Source organism: Convolutriloba macropyga, chromosome 11, assembly GCF_964194025.1.
Source record: "Convolutriloba macropyga chromosome 11, txConMacr16.3, whole genome shotgun sequence".
In the NCBI taxonomy this organism is placed as follows: Eukaryota; Metazoa; Xenacoelomorpha; order Acoela; family Convolutidae; genus Convolutriloba; species Convolutriloba macropyga.
The window spans coordinates 24,253,678-24,272,689 of NC_134478.1; the positions used below are offsets into that span (position 1 = coordinate 24,253,678).

A 19,012-nucleotide genomic window follows, 5' to 3' on the forward strand; every position below is an offset into this window, starting at 1 on the left:
TCGATTTTCACTTAATGGAGATAGTAATTTTTAATGACTTTAGTGCTTTTTCTTTAGCACTAAAGAATTGTTTGATCTATTTTGCTTTTCATACCTTCAGCTGGGAACTCTTATGAGTGTTTCAATATTTCAATCAAAATCTGACTGCAAAAGCGGTTTAACTTGAACTTAACTTTAACTGAAGATCTGCAAGAAATAAATTGAATTCATTTAAAACCTGAACTAAGTATTTTTTTTTCAAATAACAAACGTTGAAAACATCGAAAATGCAAAATTTTTAGGCGCAAAATGCTAGTCCATTCTTTAGGTTTTTACTTGAAACAACAGTTCTCTACTTACAAAACTTTTTCTTCCTTAGAACAACACAGAGCATCTTAAAAACTTTTTTTCTAGAAAGCAGTGGTTTTGATGAATGAGAAACTGAAAGCGAAAATTTTACTACTTAGTATGAAAGATGACTACCTGTGTTTAACAATGTAATATCCTTGACATAGTTGGAGCGGACGTTGACCATTTTTGAACTGATTCCTCCGCTGCGACTAAGCACGATGAGGAGAGATCATCCAGACACCCCGTTAGTTTCTCAAACGCTATCTTAAAAATTAACCTATGAGCCAAATTTGGTAATGTTCTTCTAGCAAGCGTTCTATACATCATATTTTGCGTAATGTTTTGTTAACATCAATATCCTTGTCTTTTAAAAGTTTAACGCAGCTTTAAAGGCTCTGCAGAAACTCCCGAAAGATATTGGTTTTACGATTTCAATCTGTTTTCCAGATCTGTTCGTTTTGAATGTTGACTCTTTTAATCGACCTTCGGATTTTGGGTTTCAATCGGGCCTTTTTAAATAAATATCTACCTTCCACAGTTTTACTTCATATCTACTTCAAATCGACAGTTTTACTTCCTACAGTTTTTAACTCTCTCTCTCTCTCTTTCTCTCTCGCTCTTCTCTCTCTTCTCTATGTCTAAAAGACACACAGGCTATCTAGCGGCCTTCTCTCTGTCTTTCAGCAAAGGTTCTTTCTTCTTACAGCGCGGTGCGATCTGTTCTCTCACACACAAACACTCTTTTCACACTTGTCTCTGCTCTCTCTCTCTCTCTATCTATCTATCTATCTATCTATCTCTCTCTTTGACACTGACTCTGGCGGGATTTCTCGATGAACTTTGTTGCACAGGCCACCCTCTGTTTTGTCTCTTTGGGCAATAACTTATTGACAGGGTTAGAGAGGCAGGCAGAAATACGCAGGATTTGTCGATTGAATTCGTTGTTGTTTGATTTTGGTTTGAAATTTTTTTTTTAAACCGGCTTGTATTAAAAGAGTCTATTTCGCGCCAAATTTTGATCTTGATATGTGAAATTAGTTCGAAGTTAATTTTTTGCTTTCTCACTGTTAATGTTCTGTACAAATTTTTGAGATTGAGTGTTTTCTTTTTCTATGCGATTTAGTCAGAATGTCAGACATTGGGACTAAATGTCAGGCATTGGGACATAGGGCATACCAGCCCGATTATCCACAAAATTTAGCTCCATGGAAGTCAACAAGAATTCCACTTAGATGAATAGCTTCTTTACTCACTAACTTTTGGGCGTCATACATCAATGCATGACCTTTTCACGAATTTTTAAAGTCGACCATGTTCAAATTTTATGTAATAAAGTTTTTTTAATATAACGAGGACGAAGGCAATCTGAGTTGTAACTGGTGTTATTAGCAGCTACGAAGATATAGGGAGACTGTTATTGATCTTATTGTTTTTTTTAATAGTTGCGACCACTTGGCATCACATCTTGTTCAAATCTGGCTTTCGAGTTTTCATTCGTGAAATTGCTCGCGTGATCGATTTTCACTTAATGGAGATAGTAATTTTTAATGACTTTAGTGCTTTTTCTTTAGCACTAAAGAATTGTTTGATCTATTTTGCTTTTCATACCTTCAGCTGGGAACTCTTATGAGTGTTTCAATATTTCAATCAAAATCTGACTGCAAAAGCGGTTTAACTTGAACTTAACTTTAACTGAAGATCTGCAAGAAATAAATTGAATTCATTTAAAACCTGAACTAAGTATTTTTTTTTCAAATAACAAACGTTGAAAACATCGAAAATGCAAAATTTTTAGGCGCAAAATGCTAGTCCATTCTTTAGGTTTTTACTTGAAACAACAGTTCTCTACTAACAAAACTTTTTCTTCCTTAGAACAACACAGAGCATCTTAAAAACTTTTTTTTCTAGAAAGCAGTGGTTTTGTTGAATGAGAAACTGAAAGCGAAAATTTTACAACTTAGTATGAAAGATGACTACTTGTGTTTAACAATGTAATATCCTTGACATAGTTGGAGCGGACGTTGACCATTTTTGAACTGATTCCTCCGCTGCGACTAAGCACGATGAGGAGAGATCATCCAGACACCCAGTTAGTTTCTCAAACGCTATCTTAAAAATTAACCTATGAGCCAAATTTGGTAATGTTCTTCTAGCAAGCGTTCTATACATCATATTTTGCGTAATGTTTTGTTAACATCATTATCCTTGTCTTTTAAAAGTTTAACGCAGCTTCAAAGGCTCTGCAGAAACTCCCAAAAGATATTGGTTTTACAATTTCAATCTGTTTTCCAGATCTGTTCGTTTTGAATGTTGACTCTTTTAATCGACCTTCTGATTTTGGGTTTCAATCGGGCCTTTTTAAATAAATATCTACTTTTCACAGTTTTACTTGATATCTACTTCAAATCGACAGTTTTACTTCCTAATGTTTTTAACTCTCTCTCTCTCTCTCTCTCTCTCTCTCTCTCTCTCTCTCGCTCTTCTCTCTCCTCTGTCTAAAAGACACACAGGCTATCTAGCGGCCTTCTCTCTGTCTTTCAGCAAACGTTCTTTTTTCTTACAGCGCGGTGCGATCTGTTCTCTCACACACAAACACTCTTTTCACACTTGTCTCTGCTCTCTCTCTCTCTCTCTCTCTCTCTGTCTGTCTCTCTCTTTGACACTGACTCTGGCGGGTTTTCTCGATGAACTATGTTGCACAGGCCACCCTCTGTTTTGTCTCTTTGGGCAATAACTTATTGACAGGGTTAGAGTGGCAGGCAGAAATACGCAGGATTTACGATTGAATTTTTTGTTCCTTGATTTTGGTTGGAAAATTTTTGTTATAAATCAGCTTGTATAAAAAGAGTATATTTCGCGCCAAATTTTGATCTTGATATGTGAAATTAGTTAAAGTTAAGCTTTTGCTTTCTCACTTTTAATATTCTGTAGAAATTTTTTGCGAAATTGTGTGTTTTCGTGTTCCATGCGATTTAGTCAGAATGTCAGAAGACATTCGGACTAAACTGTTCGGAATATTTATTTTTGCTCGATTCATAGAATGCTTACTTAGAGCGATACCAGCCCGAGTATCCACCAAATTTATCTCCTTGAAAGTCAACGAATTCCACTTAGATGAATAGCGTCTTTACTTGCTAACTTTTGGGGTGTCATGCTTCAATACATGACTTTTTACGAGTTTTGAAAGTCAACCTATTTCAAAATTTATGTAATAAAGTTTTTTTTAAATATAACACCGAGGACAAAGGCAATCTGAGTTGTAACTCATGTTATTAGCAGCTACGAAGATATAGGGAGACTGTTATTGATCTTATTGTTTTTAATAGTTGCGACCACTTGGCATCACATCTTGTTCAAATCTGGCTTTCGAGTTTTCATTCGTGAAATTGCGCGCGTGATCGATTTTCACTTAATGGAGATAGTAATTTTTAATGACTTCTCTGAGACTTGCTTAATTTAAAATAAGGACATGAGGCTAATTAAGTGTATGTCACTCGAATTGAAGCTAATTTGAAGCAGCCCAATAAAGAACACGTATGTTACACAATTCCCTAACTGGAATCTCTTTCAATCGACCTTCTGTTTTTGGGTTTCAATATGAACTTTTTCTATAAATGTCTACTATCGACCGTTTTACTTCAGATCTACTTCAAATCGACAGTTTTACTTCCTACAATTAACTCGCTCTCTCTCTTCTCTCTCTCTCTCCCTCTCTCTCTCTCTCTTTCTTGCTCTTCTCTCTCTTCCATTTATGTCTCAAAGACACACAGGCTATCTAGCACACTTCTCTCTCTGTCTTTCAGCAAGGGTTCCTTCTTTTAATAGTGTGGCGCGATCTGTTCTCACACACAAACACTCTTTTCACACTTGTCTCTGCTCTCTCTCTCTCTCTCTCTCTCTTCCTCTCTCTCTCTCTCTCTCTCTCTCTCTCTCTCTCTGTCTCTCTTGACACTGACTCTGGCGGGTTTTCTCGATGATTTATGTTGCACAGGCCACCCTCTGTTTTGTCTCTTTGGGCAATAATTTATTGACAGGGTTAGAGAGGCAGGCAGAAATACACAGGATTTGACGATTGAATTCATTGTTGCTTGATTTTGGTTGGAAATAATTTGTTTCAAATTAGCTTGTTTTAAAAGAGTTTATTGCGCGCCAATTTGTGATGTTGATATGTGAAATTAGTTCGAAGTTAATTTTTTGCTTTCTCAATTTTAATGTTGTTTAGAAATTTTTGAAATTGAGTGTTTTCTTATTCCATGCAATTTAGTCAGAATGTCATACATTGGGACTAAGTTTTTGGGAATATTTTTTTTGCATAATGCATAGAATGCTTACTTAGAGCGGTACCAGCCCGATTATCCACAAAATTTATTTCCATGAAAGTCAACAAGAATTCCACCTAAATGAATATCTTCTTTTCTTGCTAACTTTTGGGTGTCATGCTTCAATACATGACCTTTTCACGAATTTTGAAAGTCAACCTAGTTCAAAATTTATGTAATAAAGTTTTTTTAAATATAACACCGAAGACGGAGACAATCTTAGTTGTAACTCGTGTTTTTAGCAGCTACGAAGCAATAGGGCGACTGTCATTGTTATTATTGTTGTTTTTAATAGTTGTGACCACTTGGCATCACATTTTGTTCAAATCTGGCTTTCGAGTTTTCATTCATAAAATTGTGCGCGTGATCGGTTTTCACTTATTGGAGATAGTAATTTTTAATGATTTCTCTGAGACTCGCTTATTTTAAAATAAGGACATGAGACCAACTAAGTATATGTCACTCGAATTGAAGCTTTTTTTGAGGCAGCCCAATAAAGAACACGTATGTTACACAATTCCTAACTCGAATCTCTTTCAATCGAACTTCTGATTTTGGGTTTCAATCGGGCCTTTTTTTTTATAAATATCTGCTATCGACAGTTTTACTTCAGATCTACTTCAAATCGACAGTTTTACTTCTACACTTTTTAACTCTATCTCTTCTCTCTCTCCCTCTCTTTCTTGCTCTTCTCTCTCTTCCCTTTATGTCTCAAAGACACATAGGCTATCTAGCACCCTTCTCTGTCTTTCAGCAAGGGTTCTTTCATTTTAGTGTGGCGTGATCTCTGTTCTCTCACACACGCACAAACACTCTTTTCGCACATATCTCTGCTCTCTCTCTCTCTCTATCTATCTCTCTCTTTGACACTGACTCTGGCGGGTTTTCTCGATGAACTTTGTTGCACAGGCCACCCTCTGTTTTGTCTTTTTGGGCAATAACTTATTGACAGGGTTAGAGAAGCAGGCAGAAATACGCAGGATTTGTCGATTGAATTCGTTTTTGTTTGATTTTGGTTGGAAATTATTTGTTTTAAATCGGCTTGTATTAAAAGAGTTTATTTCGCGCCAAATTTTGATCTTGATATGTGAAATTAGTTCGAAGTTAATTTTTTTGCTTTCTCACTGTTAATGTTCTGTACAAATTTTTGAGATTGAGTGTTTTCTTTTTCTATGCGATTTAGTCAGAATGTCAGACATTGGGACTAAATGTCAGGCATTGGGACATAGGGCATACCAGCCCGATTATCCACAAAATTTAGCTCCATGGAAGTCAACAAGAATTCCACTTAGATGAATAGCTTCTTTACTTACTAACTTTTGGGCGTCATACATCAATGCATGACCTTTTCACGAGTTTTTAAAGTCGACCTAGTTCAAATTTTATGTAATAAAGTTTTTTTAATATAACGAGGACGAAGGCAATCTGAGTTGTAACTGGTGTTATTAACAGCTACGAAGCAACAGGGAGTCTGTTATTGATATTATTGTTGTTTTTAATGGTTGGGATAGCTATTGCTGAGCGGAGCTGTTTTACGAAGACCACATCACACCTTGTTCAAAATTGGCTTTCGAGCTTTCATTCATGAAATTGCGCGCGTGATCGATTTTCACTTATTGGAGATAGTAGTTTTAAATGACTTCTTTGAGACTCGTTAACTTTAAAATAAAGAGATGAGGCCAACTAAGAATATGTCACTCGAATTGAAGCTTTTTTTGAGGCAACCCAATAAAGAACACGTATGTTACACAATTCCTTAAGAAAATATGACATCTCAGCACTTAGTAAAAAAACTTTCTTTGTCATTTTGAGACCTCAGGTGTACAACGTTTTATCGGGCGATCTGCATGCTGTCTTTTTAAGACATTTTCATCATTTTCATCGGTGAGTCTTGCAACTATTGACTTCTCTTAAGTGATTTCCGCTTTTCAAGTATTTATGCAAGAAATGTCATTTCACTAAATTTGCGAATTTTTAAGTCACTAGCGTGAAAAATTAAGATAAAATCTACTTGAGGGCAATGGATTTGCCAACGTGGAGACTTTTTGCTTAGGAGGTTACAATTACTTGATTCAACTCTCTCTTTAAATTTTTGGAATAGTTTGTGACAACAGTAAATTGCCTTCGCTTTGACTCCCATGTGCTGTTATCTTCTCTTTGATTTATTTCTTCATATCAGTCTTTTCCGCGAATATTTTCCTGATGTGTTCATTAATCTTGACGAGTTATGTAAAAAAAAATATTGCTTTATTAGGTCGAAAAATTAAGTCCTGGAAATTTGTTTTTTTTTAAAGAGTTTGTTGGAAAAGAGTTTGAGTGGCTTTTAATTTATCCGAATTAGTATTGCATTTAACTATTAGATTTATTAGAGTTAATGTTGGTTAGTGTTAAATTGATGTTCTTTTAACTCGTATTGATTATAGCGCAAAGCAATAGGGAGACTTTTTGATCCCATTGTAGCTCTTGGTAGCTGCGATAGCTATGGCTGAGCGGAGCTGTTTTGTCACGACATCACACTTGTTTCAAATCTGCTTTTTGTGCATTCATTCATGAAATTGTTTGTGAGATCAATTTTACTCTTATTGGGGGTATAATTTTTCTTTAGCTCGATTAAGTTTTTGGTTACGCGACTTACCTCCCTCCCAAAAATTACCTCACTCTCAGAGACTTGCTTACTTCAAAGGAGATAAGGTCAATTAAGTATATGTCACTCGAATTGGAGGTTGTTTGAGGGAACCCAATAAAGAACATGTATGTTCACATTTTAAAGAACTTTTTCACTTTTTCGGTCTTAATTTTTTATTGTCTTTTTAATGTTCACTTTTTCGGTCTTAATTTTTTATTGTCTTTTTGAGACTGTAGGTGTATCGACTTGTTTTCTGGCGATCTGCCAGCTATATTTTTTACGTCTTCGTCGATGAGTCTTGCAATTATTTGCTCTTCATTTTTATATGACTTCCGCTTTGCAACTAAGTATGTGTGAGTAATGTCATTTCTCACTCTGTTTGTAAGTTTTTAGGCCAGTAGCGAGGTCTGGTTTGTGATCATGCATGACTTGCTTTAGTTCAAAATGGACTTCTATAAGTTGGGCTTTCGAATAATTAAGATATCATCTCTACTTCAAGGACAATGGATGCGGGTTTGAAACAATTACTGTAAACGTGCGTGTCTTTTCATTCAAAATTTTTGCTTGACAGTTTTCTTATTTTTCTGAGTGATTTCAATTGCGAGCATTCAGGAATTAAGTTTGTTGTCATAAATGAAACTAATTATGGGAGAGGACAGTTCGTAGCCTTTTCATTCAAAATTTTTGCTTGACAGTTTTCTTATTTTTCTGAGTGATTTCAATTGCGAGCATTCAGGAATTAAGTTTGTTGTCATAAATGAAACTCTTTATGGGATTCTGATTATGTTACTGTCCAAACTAATTATGTTACTGTCCAAGATTCTCTTCCCGGAGGTCGGGTTCTTCGAACCCCTCCCTAGTCAGAAGTTTTTACATCATAGAAGTTTCTCCAGCCTATGCCCCCTTCCCTCTAAATTGATCCGCTCGCCAGTCGTTCAAGAGTGATTTATCCGACGTTTGTCGGTTTATGTTTATTTTTAATTTAAAAACAGGCAATGTGAGTTGTAACCAGTTTTGCTTATTTGAAAAAGCCTCCTTGATTTGTTTCAGGTTTGCTCAGCTTCATAGAAGACAGGGCGAACAACTGGCTCAAAGGCGACAAGTACTCGAAGGCAGATCTTTGTTTCTCTCTTCAGGAGACCGTGTTTGCCATGCTTATTGAAGTCACTGGTCAGTAAATGTTTCCTTCAAAATTATGACGTAGTTTTGAACATTTGACTGAATTTTTGATAGGGTTCAGAGATCATTTTCCCACTGCCGTCGCAATGCCAATTAAGTGTTCTGAAATGCAATTTGATCTTGAGATGATTTTGGGTCATTTTGGGGCTTGTATGTGCTTTTGATCTGACTTCATTAGACGTCAAGTTTTTTATGCTTGACTTTAGATTTCTTTTCTGCCTTATGAAGACAGTTGTGATGCAATTTGGGTGACTGACCCATGTTTTAAATGAGCTCAGTTGTGCTTAATTTTCAAGACAAATTTTTAGTGGAAATAACTAAATTTGAAAGATAGATTTTAGTGCACTTAATTGTCAGTTTTCACCACCCAAATATGCGCCATGGTTTTTCAGTTTTTAAAGACTCGAAGATGGGTATTGCAGAATTCTTTTTTAATCAATTTTATTGGAGTGAATAATGGAATGGTGTAATTGCTGAACGAAACGAAAATGCAGACTGGGGAGCAAAATCTTTGTTCATACTGCTGTTTTGAGAGCGAGAAATTAAGGTACGAGGGAAATTTCATAATTACGTGCGACTTTTTCTAGCATTTTTGGTTTAAAATTTTTTAATAGCTGCCCTCATTATCTCAGCCGGCTATTATAGTGGGCATTTTTTTATAATACCAAGATTGTGAACTGTATTAACTGCGCTGTTTTTTTGAAGATCGGTTCATGAAGATAATAATTTTAACATGTGCCGATTTGACTTTGATTTTCACCTTTTTCGATCTTTTAGTGAATTTTTTTCTAAATGATTTTTGGGCTCATTTCTAGATCTCCTCTTTTCTTTAGTCAATAAAAATTCTTTGAATTATTGGTCGGGACCTTTCCTGCTATGTTTTTGTTTTATTTTGTCGAAAAAGTTTCGATCTACCTTAGTTCAACATATTGTGTGAAATCTTTTTGACTTCTCTTGGCCGTTTTCTTCGTTCTCTTAGTTTGCTCAACGTGCTTCTTTTGCAGTGCACCGCAAAGCAATATCGAATCAACAGAGTAATTATCGAAAAACGGAATCTAAAATACAAATGAGATAACTCAATAAAGCCCAATATTTGACGCCCGCTTTTTGAACTTCGTTCTAATAAGTCTCAGTTACCATCCCTACTGCTTTTTGTTATTGTTTTTGGTTATATGGAGTTTTGAATAGGTTATAATCATAATTTATGCTTGTTTTGACGTTTGCTAGTGTTTGGTCGTATGTGGGCAATTAATTCAGGTGTTGTATTAATTTGGAAATTTTTAGTGATTTCGGTATTTTCAGCTTATTCTTGCGACTTTTTGCCTTTTGCTTTGACTTTTTTCATTCCGTGGGAAATGACACTACTATTGCTCAAAAGATTTTTTAATCATTAGTATTCACCATCCCTACTGCTTTTTGTTATTGTTTTTGGTTATATGGAGTTTTGAATAGGTTATAATCATAATTTATGCTTGTTTTGACGTTTGCTAGTGTTTGGTCGTATGTGGGCAATTAATTCAGGTGTTATATTAATTTGGAAATTTTCAGTGATTTCGGTATTTTCAGCTTATTCTTGCGACTTTTTGCCTTTTGCTTTGACTTTTTTCATTCCGTGGGAAATGACACTACTGTTGCTCAAAAGATTTTTTAATCATTAGTTTTCGTTTTTCTGGCATAAGTCATTATTTTTGCTGAGAGTATGTCAAAAAGATCAAGAAATTGGCAATTATTTCTTGTTAACTTTTTATTTCGATTTTTGTTCGATGTTAACGTTCTCAAATTGATCGAAGAAGATGTGGTTTTTATATTCACTCCTATTATACGAATAAATTATACGAGAAAAGATCGTTTATTTGTTCCTATTTTAAAGGAAATAAAATGAGAATTGTTGGTGTGATGAGGTTTTTTCTAACCGAATAAATTTTTGTGTTCACATGCGGCTTTTTGTCAATCCAATTTTTATAGTTTTAAATTTGTTGAATGAAATTAGATTTTTGGTGAATTGTTAGTTTTTGGTAAATGGTTAATTTAGGTTAAATTTATAAAATTTGAGTTGTGTTGATAGCGTATAAGAGTTTTATGGAAATTAAAGGGTGTTTTGCACTAAAGGGTTTTTAAGCTACTTCGAGTATTTTTAAAGCTATTTTGGCATTATTTTGTCAATTGCTTTGTTTTAGTGGATTTGATAAAATTGAAATTTGATACCATTTTTTTCGATAAGATTTTTCGAGATTTTTATGGCTTGCTGGATTTTATGTTAGCATCTCTATAGTCTTCGTTGAATGTGTACTTGTACTACATGAAAACTAAGTGAATATTCCTTAATTTTAGGTTGATTTACATTTTAACCAACTTCTCTTAATTGGTATGTTCTTTCTTTCTGCAATCTACCAATAGATAATTGTTATTTGGAAGTCTATTGTTTTAATGAAAACGAATTCGAGTTGTTTCCGAAACTCTTCCGGCTATGAAATTTTTTTCGGCAATTTTCTTCAAGTGTTTACCCTGTCGTAGAGCATTAGGTTATCAAAGTGCTTTAGAGTGGCTGCTGACTAAAATTAGTATTAAGCTTAATAGCGCTCAGTTTATAAGCTGAATTAAGTATGTTTTTAGAATCTAACTGCAATTGCACGCTAAATAAGAACTTTTTGACAATAAAAAAACAAAAAAATCGGTCAATTTCCATGTTATTCTTTTTTATTTCTATCCCGATGTGCATGAGGCGCGTAAACGGTGGCTCTTTTCCGGCAATTTTCCGGCTATATATTTTTTAGCCGCAACGCTATAGCTGGGGATGTTATTGACCTTGGTCTTTTTTCTTCGTCAAGATTTTTGTTACGACCATGTGACGTCACAATCACATCAAATCGCCTTTTTGTTCAATCGGTCATGCAATTTCAATTGAATTGCGTGCGTAATCTCATTGCACTGTTGCTGGAGTGAGTTTTTTGTTCATTCGCGTGATTAAGTTTTCGGTCACACACGACTTACTACCTCACTCTCAAAGATGACTTCGTCACTCTGAAATTGACTTTTCTTTTAATTCAAAGATATAAGGTTACTTGAGTGCGTTTCACTCTAATTGTGGTTTTTTTCGAGCAGCTACTAGAAGAAGCAATAAGTGCATCAGGTTCTTTATCAAAATATATCATCTCAGCATTTAATGAAAAGAAGTTTTTTGTCTTTCTTTGTTTTTTAGGCTGCAGATCTACAACGCTATTGCGGCTATATTCTGGCAATCTGCCAGCTATGTTTATTCTAGGAACATTATATCGTTTGTTCGACTTCAGTCTAGTCTGTGATTTCTGTGCTTCGATGTGTTCTTCCACTGGATAATAGTTTTTTGAAATACTTGTTTTCGTCGAAGACGACTTCGAATCACTTCCGGGATTCTTTCGGCTGTGTTCACACCTTGTTCATCGTGCAAGTGTAGATCCGTTAGATCGCTCGCATTGAAATGCGTACATCCGAAAATTCTATTTTAATTGACTAATGAAATTTAAGTTAGAATTGTTCTCAAAATGAAATTGACATTCCCAACTTTCTGAAAAATATAATTCAAAGCCAGTTTTCTTGGTATTTATGGTTAGCGATAAACAATATACACTGTAAAAAGTAGCAGGCGTCGTACCTTTAATACAAGTCTCTAAATATTTGAAATCAGTTTTAAACGGAAAAAGCTGCGAGAAGTGGATGATCTAATTTTCGCTTTTGGGCCATGGCTACAATTCAGTGTAGATCATGGACATCTATAAGTGTTTCAGAGCGTGCAATGGCACATTGTGGGAGTGATGACGTGTTGATAGTTGGAGGAGTAGGGTGTAATTTGAGGTTACAACAGATGATGGATCAGATGTCAAGGGAGAGGGGAGCCAAACTGTATGCCATTGACGAGAGATACTGGTACGCATCTGTCTTGATGACTCCTAAAAATATTCATATCTGGTCACCTCTGTTTAATTTGCAAGCTTTTTGCAATACAATTTGCACGTGAGCCTATGTGGTTTATATCAAGGGCTGCTTATTTTGAGGCTCTCTAAAATGTCACTGTGAACCAAATTCATATGATTGAAGAAATTATTAAATCGCTGAGTAAACGAGGAATAAATTGCAATAAATTTTTGAATTTTTGTGGGTTTCCAATTTTCGAAGCTGGATTTACAAAGTGGAGCTAGAAACAAAGAATTTCTGTGAAAATGACAGTGATATTTTGTTTGGCCTTTACTCTGTATGCTCTAACGGGAGTAGTAACGTATACACCATGGAAGATCGGGGGGGTTGTCATCCCATGTAAGAGATAGGGTTGTCCTGAGGACAACCCTACCTTTTGCATTGGGAAGGACAACCCAACCCGATACATGCGCTATGACAACCCAACCTTTTGCATGGGATAGGACAACCCAACCTTTTACATGCAGGGACAGCTCCCTTCCGGCCGAATTATTATCCAAACCTATTCCCCCTCCATTTCCCGCTTTTGAAGGAATTATTCGGTTTATGCCGAATTATTATCCAAACATTTCCCCCCTCCTTTGAGGGAATTATTTATTCTTATCAAAGAGTGAAATATTTAGACTTATCAGAAAGACTGGATATAAACTGTGAATTTACTGTAGAACCAAACCACGCAATTTGCTCAAATCTAGCAATTGAAATTTAGCTAAACAACACAAACTTGGGTTGAGAAATTGAACCAAAACTGAACACAAAATCTGTACAATCGAAAGGTTACAAATCACGACAAAACGCGTTGTTACTGAAACCAGTGTTAAGCACGGGTAGGTTAGAGTTTTGAAATGGGTTTTGAACAAAAATGGAGCCATTTTTAACGAAAAATTACAAAATTAGCACGAAATGAACGAAAAAATGCAAATATTTAAATTTTTTGAAGTGTCATAGGGAAAATATATACAAATGGGGATAAAATAGAGTAGGTTAAACAGTTTTAATTGAAATATAAATCATAAAACACAATCTTAACAATTACAGACGTAAAAATAAGGCTGAAAATTGCTGTTTTTTATGTGCGTCGACCCCTTTTACGCGGTGGTATTGCTTCTTCCTCCTCCGAATCGGTTATTTCTCTTCCGTCCTCAGATTCAACAGCTTCATAATCTATGAATGGACAATTGATTGGAGATTCTTCGTCAATTACTGCCTCAAAATCGACATTATCGTCACTATCCAAGTCCGATTCGTTTATTATTCTGTTGAATCCGGGATCAGGTGGCTCCCAACTTTCAAGGGCAGGATCGGGTGGCTGCCAACTTTCAGTAGAAGCAGGGAGCGTGCTGTCCGACTCATTATCCGTTTCCCATTCTTCCCCAAAGAGATCCTCGATTTCATCTTGCGTCGGTGCATCCCACTCTGGATCACTTTCAAGATCAGTGGCTTCAATTGCGTCGGCATGACCGTACGGCAATGTTTTTATACCGCCCTCAAGAATGAAACGTTTGTCATCGAATGGACTCAGGGACAATTTATTAATTGAAACAGTCTGTAGAACGTGACGGTCTGACACAATTCTTTTGTTCGGTGTTCGTAGTGTAGATGAGAGGAACAGAGCGTCTTTGTATTTCTGGTGCGTTAATTGTTCCCTGGCAGCTCTGGTAACACCTTTTGCAGAGATTTTTCGGGAATCTAAATACAAAAAAGTTGCGAGAAGTTTTATCAATTTGTCCTCAGAAAGTTTTTCAAAGAAATGCTTGCTTGCTTCTCTTGAACTTTAGTGTGATGTATGTGTGATAATGACTAACCATAATAACACAAAAGTTATAAATGAACATAAATCTGTTTTACCTGTTGAAGTTATGGAATATAACTTCGGCTTCAGCGAAACAAACTCGTCGATGAGTTTTCCGGCGAATTCATCTTTGTATTTGAGAACGACGAGTTTGTTGTTGTTGTTGAAAAGTTGATGCTCCTTAGGGTAATTTGAAAAATCAAACTCCGACAAAATATTGGGTTTTGCTGCTAATTCCTTGTAGAACTCGTCAGATCGAATTTTATATAAAAGACTGTCTGTGTCAGAATATAGCAGGCGACAATCAAAATGCGGCTTCATTATATTATAGTGAAACCTATACATTTGAAATTTAGCTAATTCTAGAATTGTCGCGCCAACAATTGTTGGCTTATCCCAAAAGATTCTCTTTGGCTCGTGCGTGATAGCAGCTAAATTTTCGCCGAAAATTTTGAATGTCTTGAAGGTAAAGCGTGAGACATTCTGGAGCACTTGATCTGCATTCTGCGCTAAGGTAAGTTTCATTCTCCTTCTTTTTGACTCACAGGTTTTACCATAAGCGCTATTGTTCATAAGTTTGAACAAATTTTCTTCGAATTTGTTCCGCGCGGTCTGTCTTTTTTCCGTGTTTAATCTGATATAGGGCTCCATCCAGTTTTCTTGCGAGAATTGGAGCACGCGATGTACTCTGTCAACAACCAGACCAAGTTGTACATAAAGTTGAAGATTCCGGTAATGGAGCGTGTACCGCTTTTTGTCCGTAACGGTTTGTAGTAACTTGAGGACAGATGACCGCGGCATGTTGACATTGAACTTCAACTCTCTCTGGTAAGTGCTCAACCACTCATCGGGGACTAATTCTTTTGTTGGCGCGAGAGGGAAATCACGATGGAGGTCTCGTATATTGTGTGGGTACATCAAATCTACTTCAAGGATGTAACCTATGGGAGAATCTGTTGGTGTATTGAGTACCTGCTCGAGTGGGACTTCCACCAGCAAAAAGTCACCAACAGGTAGATGCTCTGTTTTCATGACGCCACCATACAAGTTGTTAGCATCTACCATGAAACCAAAAGTCGACTCGAGCGCACTGTCGTAATTCTCCATATACTTGTTGTTCGCCTTGAAGTAACGTTCATCGTACACCGATGCGAGACCTCCTCTAATCATATTTTCAACAATTTCCAGATGTTCTCGATTTGTCAACAATTGAATATTGGCCCGGCAAATTTTGAGCGAGGTTTGAGGCACTGTAGTGATGTGCGCAGTCCAGTCCATATGTGTTCATACACAGTCTCCGAAACTCTTCAAACACGCACGCAAGCAAGAGTGTATCGCACTTCAGATATAAGTTATGATATCCTTCAAGGTTACAACATTGGAAAGTATCAAAAACAGTTTTTGCTTTTTGCAGTTCATCCTCTGTTATTTGCAATTTTCCATTGTCTAGGCTGTTTTTCCACTTTTCGAGTGGGGGAAGTTCTGTTTCTGCGAACTTTGAGCGGTCAGTCATGTACGAATAGGGGTATATTCCTTTCTCTTTAATCAAATTTAGAGCATCAGCTGACTGGTCACTATCGAACATTGAATCGAAAATTGCGAAAGCCGAAGCGGGTAGGTTAGGAACTAACTTTTCTAAGGATGAAGTTAAAAACTTGAAAGAATCGATGAAACGTAAATATTCGTAAATTTTTCTGACTTTTCCATCTCTCCCCGTGACTGTTTTGATTAGGACACCGAACGTCATCGATATGTACTTCTCATCTGTAGATGGGATGACGTTTATTGTTGTTGATGGCTCAATTTCTCGAAGTGCCAAGCATACGTGATGAAGGTCGTAGTTAGCGATGTTGTGACCAATTACAGGAGTGAAATTGATTGTGTGTCTTATCCAGTTGCACTTTTCATGAGCAAAACCAAGGAAATCTCCGCGGTGGTGGCAATGGTCCAACACTTTTGTATCTTCGGGTCCGAAAGGTTCTTCACAAATCCAACACTCAATTGTACTACTTCGATTTGGCACTTGTCCCAAATATATCGGAAAGCGTCTCTTTGAATAGTATACTTCTCGCGCCATCTCATGTAGTTTTTTAATAAAATTTGTCATGCAGTTTTCGGAGCTATCGATAACGAATTCTTTTGGTGTTGAAAAACCGTTCTCAATCAAAGTCAGAGCAAAACCGGAGGGTATGTGTTGTTCGATAACTTCAGTTGAAGATGCGTCCGGATTAGCTGGACAAGATGAGACTGGCATTAGAAACGACTCAAAGTCGAAGTAAATAGTGAATGGAGCAAACCATCGCGCCTTAAAATTTTTGAACCGGAAAGAATTTTTATCATCGCCGGGCATCTTTATTGTTGCTGGTGCATGGTTTCGACATGCATCATCGTGAACTTGATGTTGCTCTTCAGAGTGGGAAAAAGCAAAACAGTTCCTGCAATGACGCAAATTGTTTGTGAACTGTTTTTCTTTCACAGTGCATACCAGTTTAATGAGGTTATTGATCAGAACATAATGATGTACATCTTCGTTAAACAGGAGTAGAAGATCCATCGTTGGTGCAATGTTCTTGTTATTGGAGACGTACATAGGAAGGAGGTCTCCTTTTGAAAATTGAAACACGTTGACCTGCACGTCATTCATGATTTCGAACTGATGAATATCGTGAAAGCCCATTGGCATAGAAAACTCACCGCGGGGTTTGGTAGCCTCAGGTTTCGTGTATGTAGCCGGGTTAGTCAATTGTGTTCTAATGTCTCGTGAAGGGTCAGCTAAGTTGGGTCCGTGCAGTTCGTGGTACCAAGCGGTGAAGCAGTAGTTGAAACATTGGAAATCATCATGGTTGCGTATATTCAATAAAAAGCGTTGATTACGAAGACAGAGGGGCAGCTCAATAAAAGATGAACCACGTATTGGCGAAAATTTAGCGAATTTTAAATCAACCCACAGAATTTTTTGAAGAATCCAACCACTTCCATTAGATGCGAATACGAAGAGGACAGTGAGCATCTTTTCCACCATGTGAAAAAACGTTTCGTCAGACAATTGATGATGAGCAGGTGTCATTTCAGAATTGGCGTAGATATCATTGTCCGATGCTTCTCCGTTGTCGCGCGCTTCTTTATGAAGTGATAGTTTCGCACTGAATTGAACTTTTTGTGGACCTTCGTTCAATGTTTTTTGTTCTATAATGTCACTGATTTCATCTCTCTGAGCAGTCATGAAATCGAGAAGGCCAACGGTGTTGTTACTATCTACAATACGATAAGACTGGAGACTCTTTCTAAAGGCTGACTCTGTGAGGGTACCTCGTTGTTGTTGTTGTTGTTGTTGTTGTTGTTGTTGTTGTTGTTGCTGCTGTTGTCGTTGTTGTTGTTGTTGTCCCTGTTGATGAACAATTGGATTGACAACTCTCGAGTTGTCAAGAACAGGTAACACGTGTTGTTTTCTGATGTGTTCGTTAAACGAGTTTTTGTCGTTGAAAGCAAGATTACAATAATGACAAAGATTTGTAAATCTACCATGGCAGTCAGAGAGGTGAATTTGAATTTCAGATAATTGACGGCGAGTAACTGGACAAATTGAACAGCGGTATACGGGTATACCTTTCTCATCAGCATGGACAGTGCGTTCATGACGAGCACGGTTACTTTTGTTGCTGTAAACGTTGTCACAAAAGTTACACTTTTCTGGCATTTTCAAGATAAGTTTGAACAAACGGTTTCTCAATGCAAGAGTTCTCAAATATGGCTGATTTCAATCTGAGCCCACTGTTATGCTGTGCAAAGTTTGAAAGTTTGCGCGCGCAAGTTTGAATTTGAAATTAGCCAATCAAATTGAAGTAAAATTGAAAGCGCGCCAAAAATCAAATTCAAACTTAAAAATGACTATCACTCAGTCAAAGCAGAGACAGAAGTTAAACAACCAAAAAAATGGTTTAAAAAGCATGCAGATTGAACGTACCTTCCATTTTTATGTTTTTAATATACAATTAAAAATAACTTTAGTAAAAGTTGAAAATTTCGAAATTGATAAAGTTCTTGTTACATGTCGCGGAAGCATGCATGCTAAGGAGTATATAAAGGCATCTACACTAAGGGTCTATATTAAGGTATATCATACAAGAAAACAAGTCCTGGAGTCACCAAAGCTATCAGGAAACATCAGTTGAAACTGCATCGAAAGCCGAGTTTTTTCAGAAGACTTTAACCTCTAAATAAAGGACTTTACCAGGGGTTCATGTGTTGGCAAAAATGACTGAGAAGCACAGGAGGACCTCTTTGTTGATGGAGTGTTCCTATATGAAACTTTTGTGTAAACAATTGAAAGAAAACATCACTTTTTTTAAATTTTTCAATTTTTTTGATCAAAAGGATTAAGGGGATTAGGCTTTTTCTCCAAGAATAAAGAAAAACGTTATACGTATGTTACTTCATCAGCTCTCTAACAAGTTCCCATTACAGAAAAACTTCTGTTTAGTAAGGGTAAAAATGTCTCCTTCATGTTAAAAAATGGCATTTTTTCACTTTTAGGGATTAAGAGGGATTAACTAAAATAACAAAAGAAAAAATGCAAAAAAAACCATGTTGCAGTAACATTTTTAACCTGGAACTTCTGAGATCTTTGATAGCGGGGACAATTGTCCATCGTATGAGCCTATCCCCGTTCATTTGAGATAAATTTTTCATTGCTTTCGGATCATTACAAAAAAATATTTTGTTATTTTTGTAAAAATTGTTGAAAAAAAGACTGTTTTTGATAGAAAGATGGTACCTGTTACAGCGATCAATAGCACACTACTCATTGGAATCATC

General features: G+C 36.4%; 2 protein-coding genes across 2 annotated transcripts in view; one reads left to right on the forward strand and one right to left on the reverse strand.

Annotated features, from left to right (window-relative positions):
- Positions 1 to 19,012, reverse strand: part of LOC142349649 (elongation factor Tu-like) — a 317,975-nt gene that overhangs the window by 244,949 nt on the left and 54,014 nt on the right. The window lies entirely within an intron of this gene.
- LOC142349650 (putative tRNA N6-adenosine threonylcarbamoyltransferase) overlaps positions 1 to 19,012 on the forward strand; it is a 55,315-nt gene that overhangs the window by 24,682 nt on the left and 11,621 nt on the right. The window contains exons 4-5 of the mRNA XM_075401368.1: positions 8,326 to 8,445; positions 12,219 to 12,357. Of these exons, the coding sequence (XP_075257483.1) occupies positions 8,326 to 8,445; positions 12,219 to 12,357 (259 nt within the window). The remainder of the gene's footprint in view (positions 1 to 8,325; positions 8,446 to 12,218; positions 12,358 to 19,012) is intronic.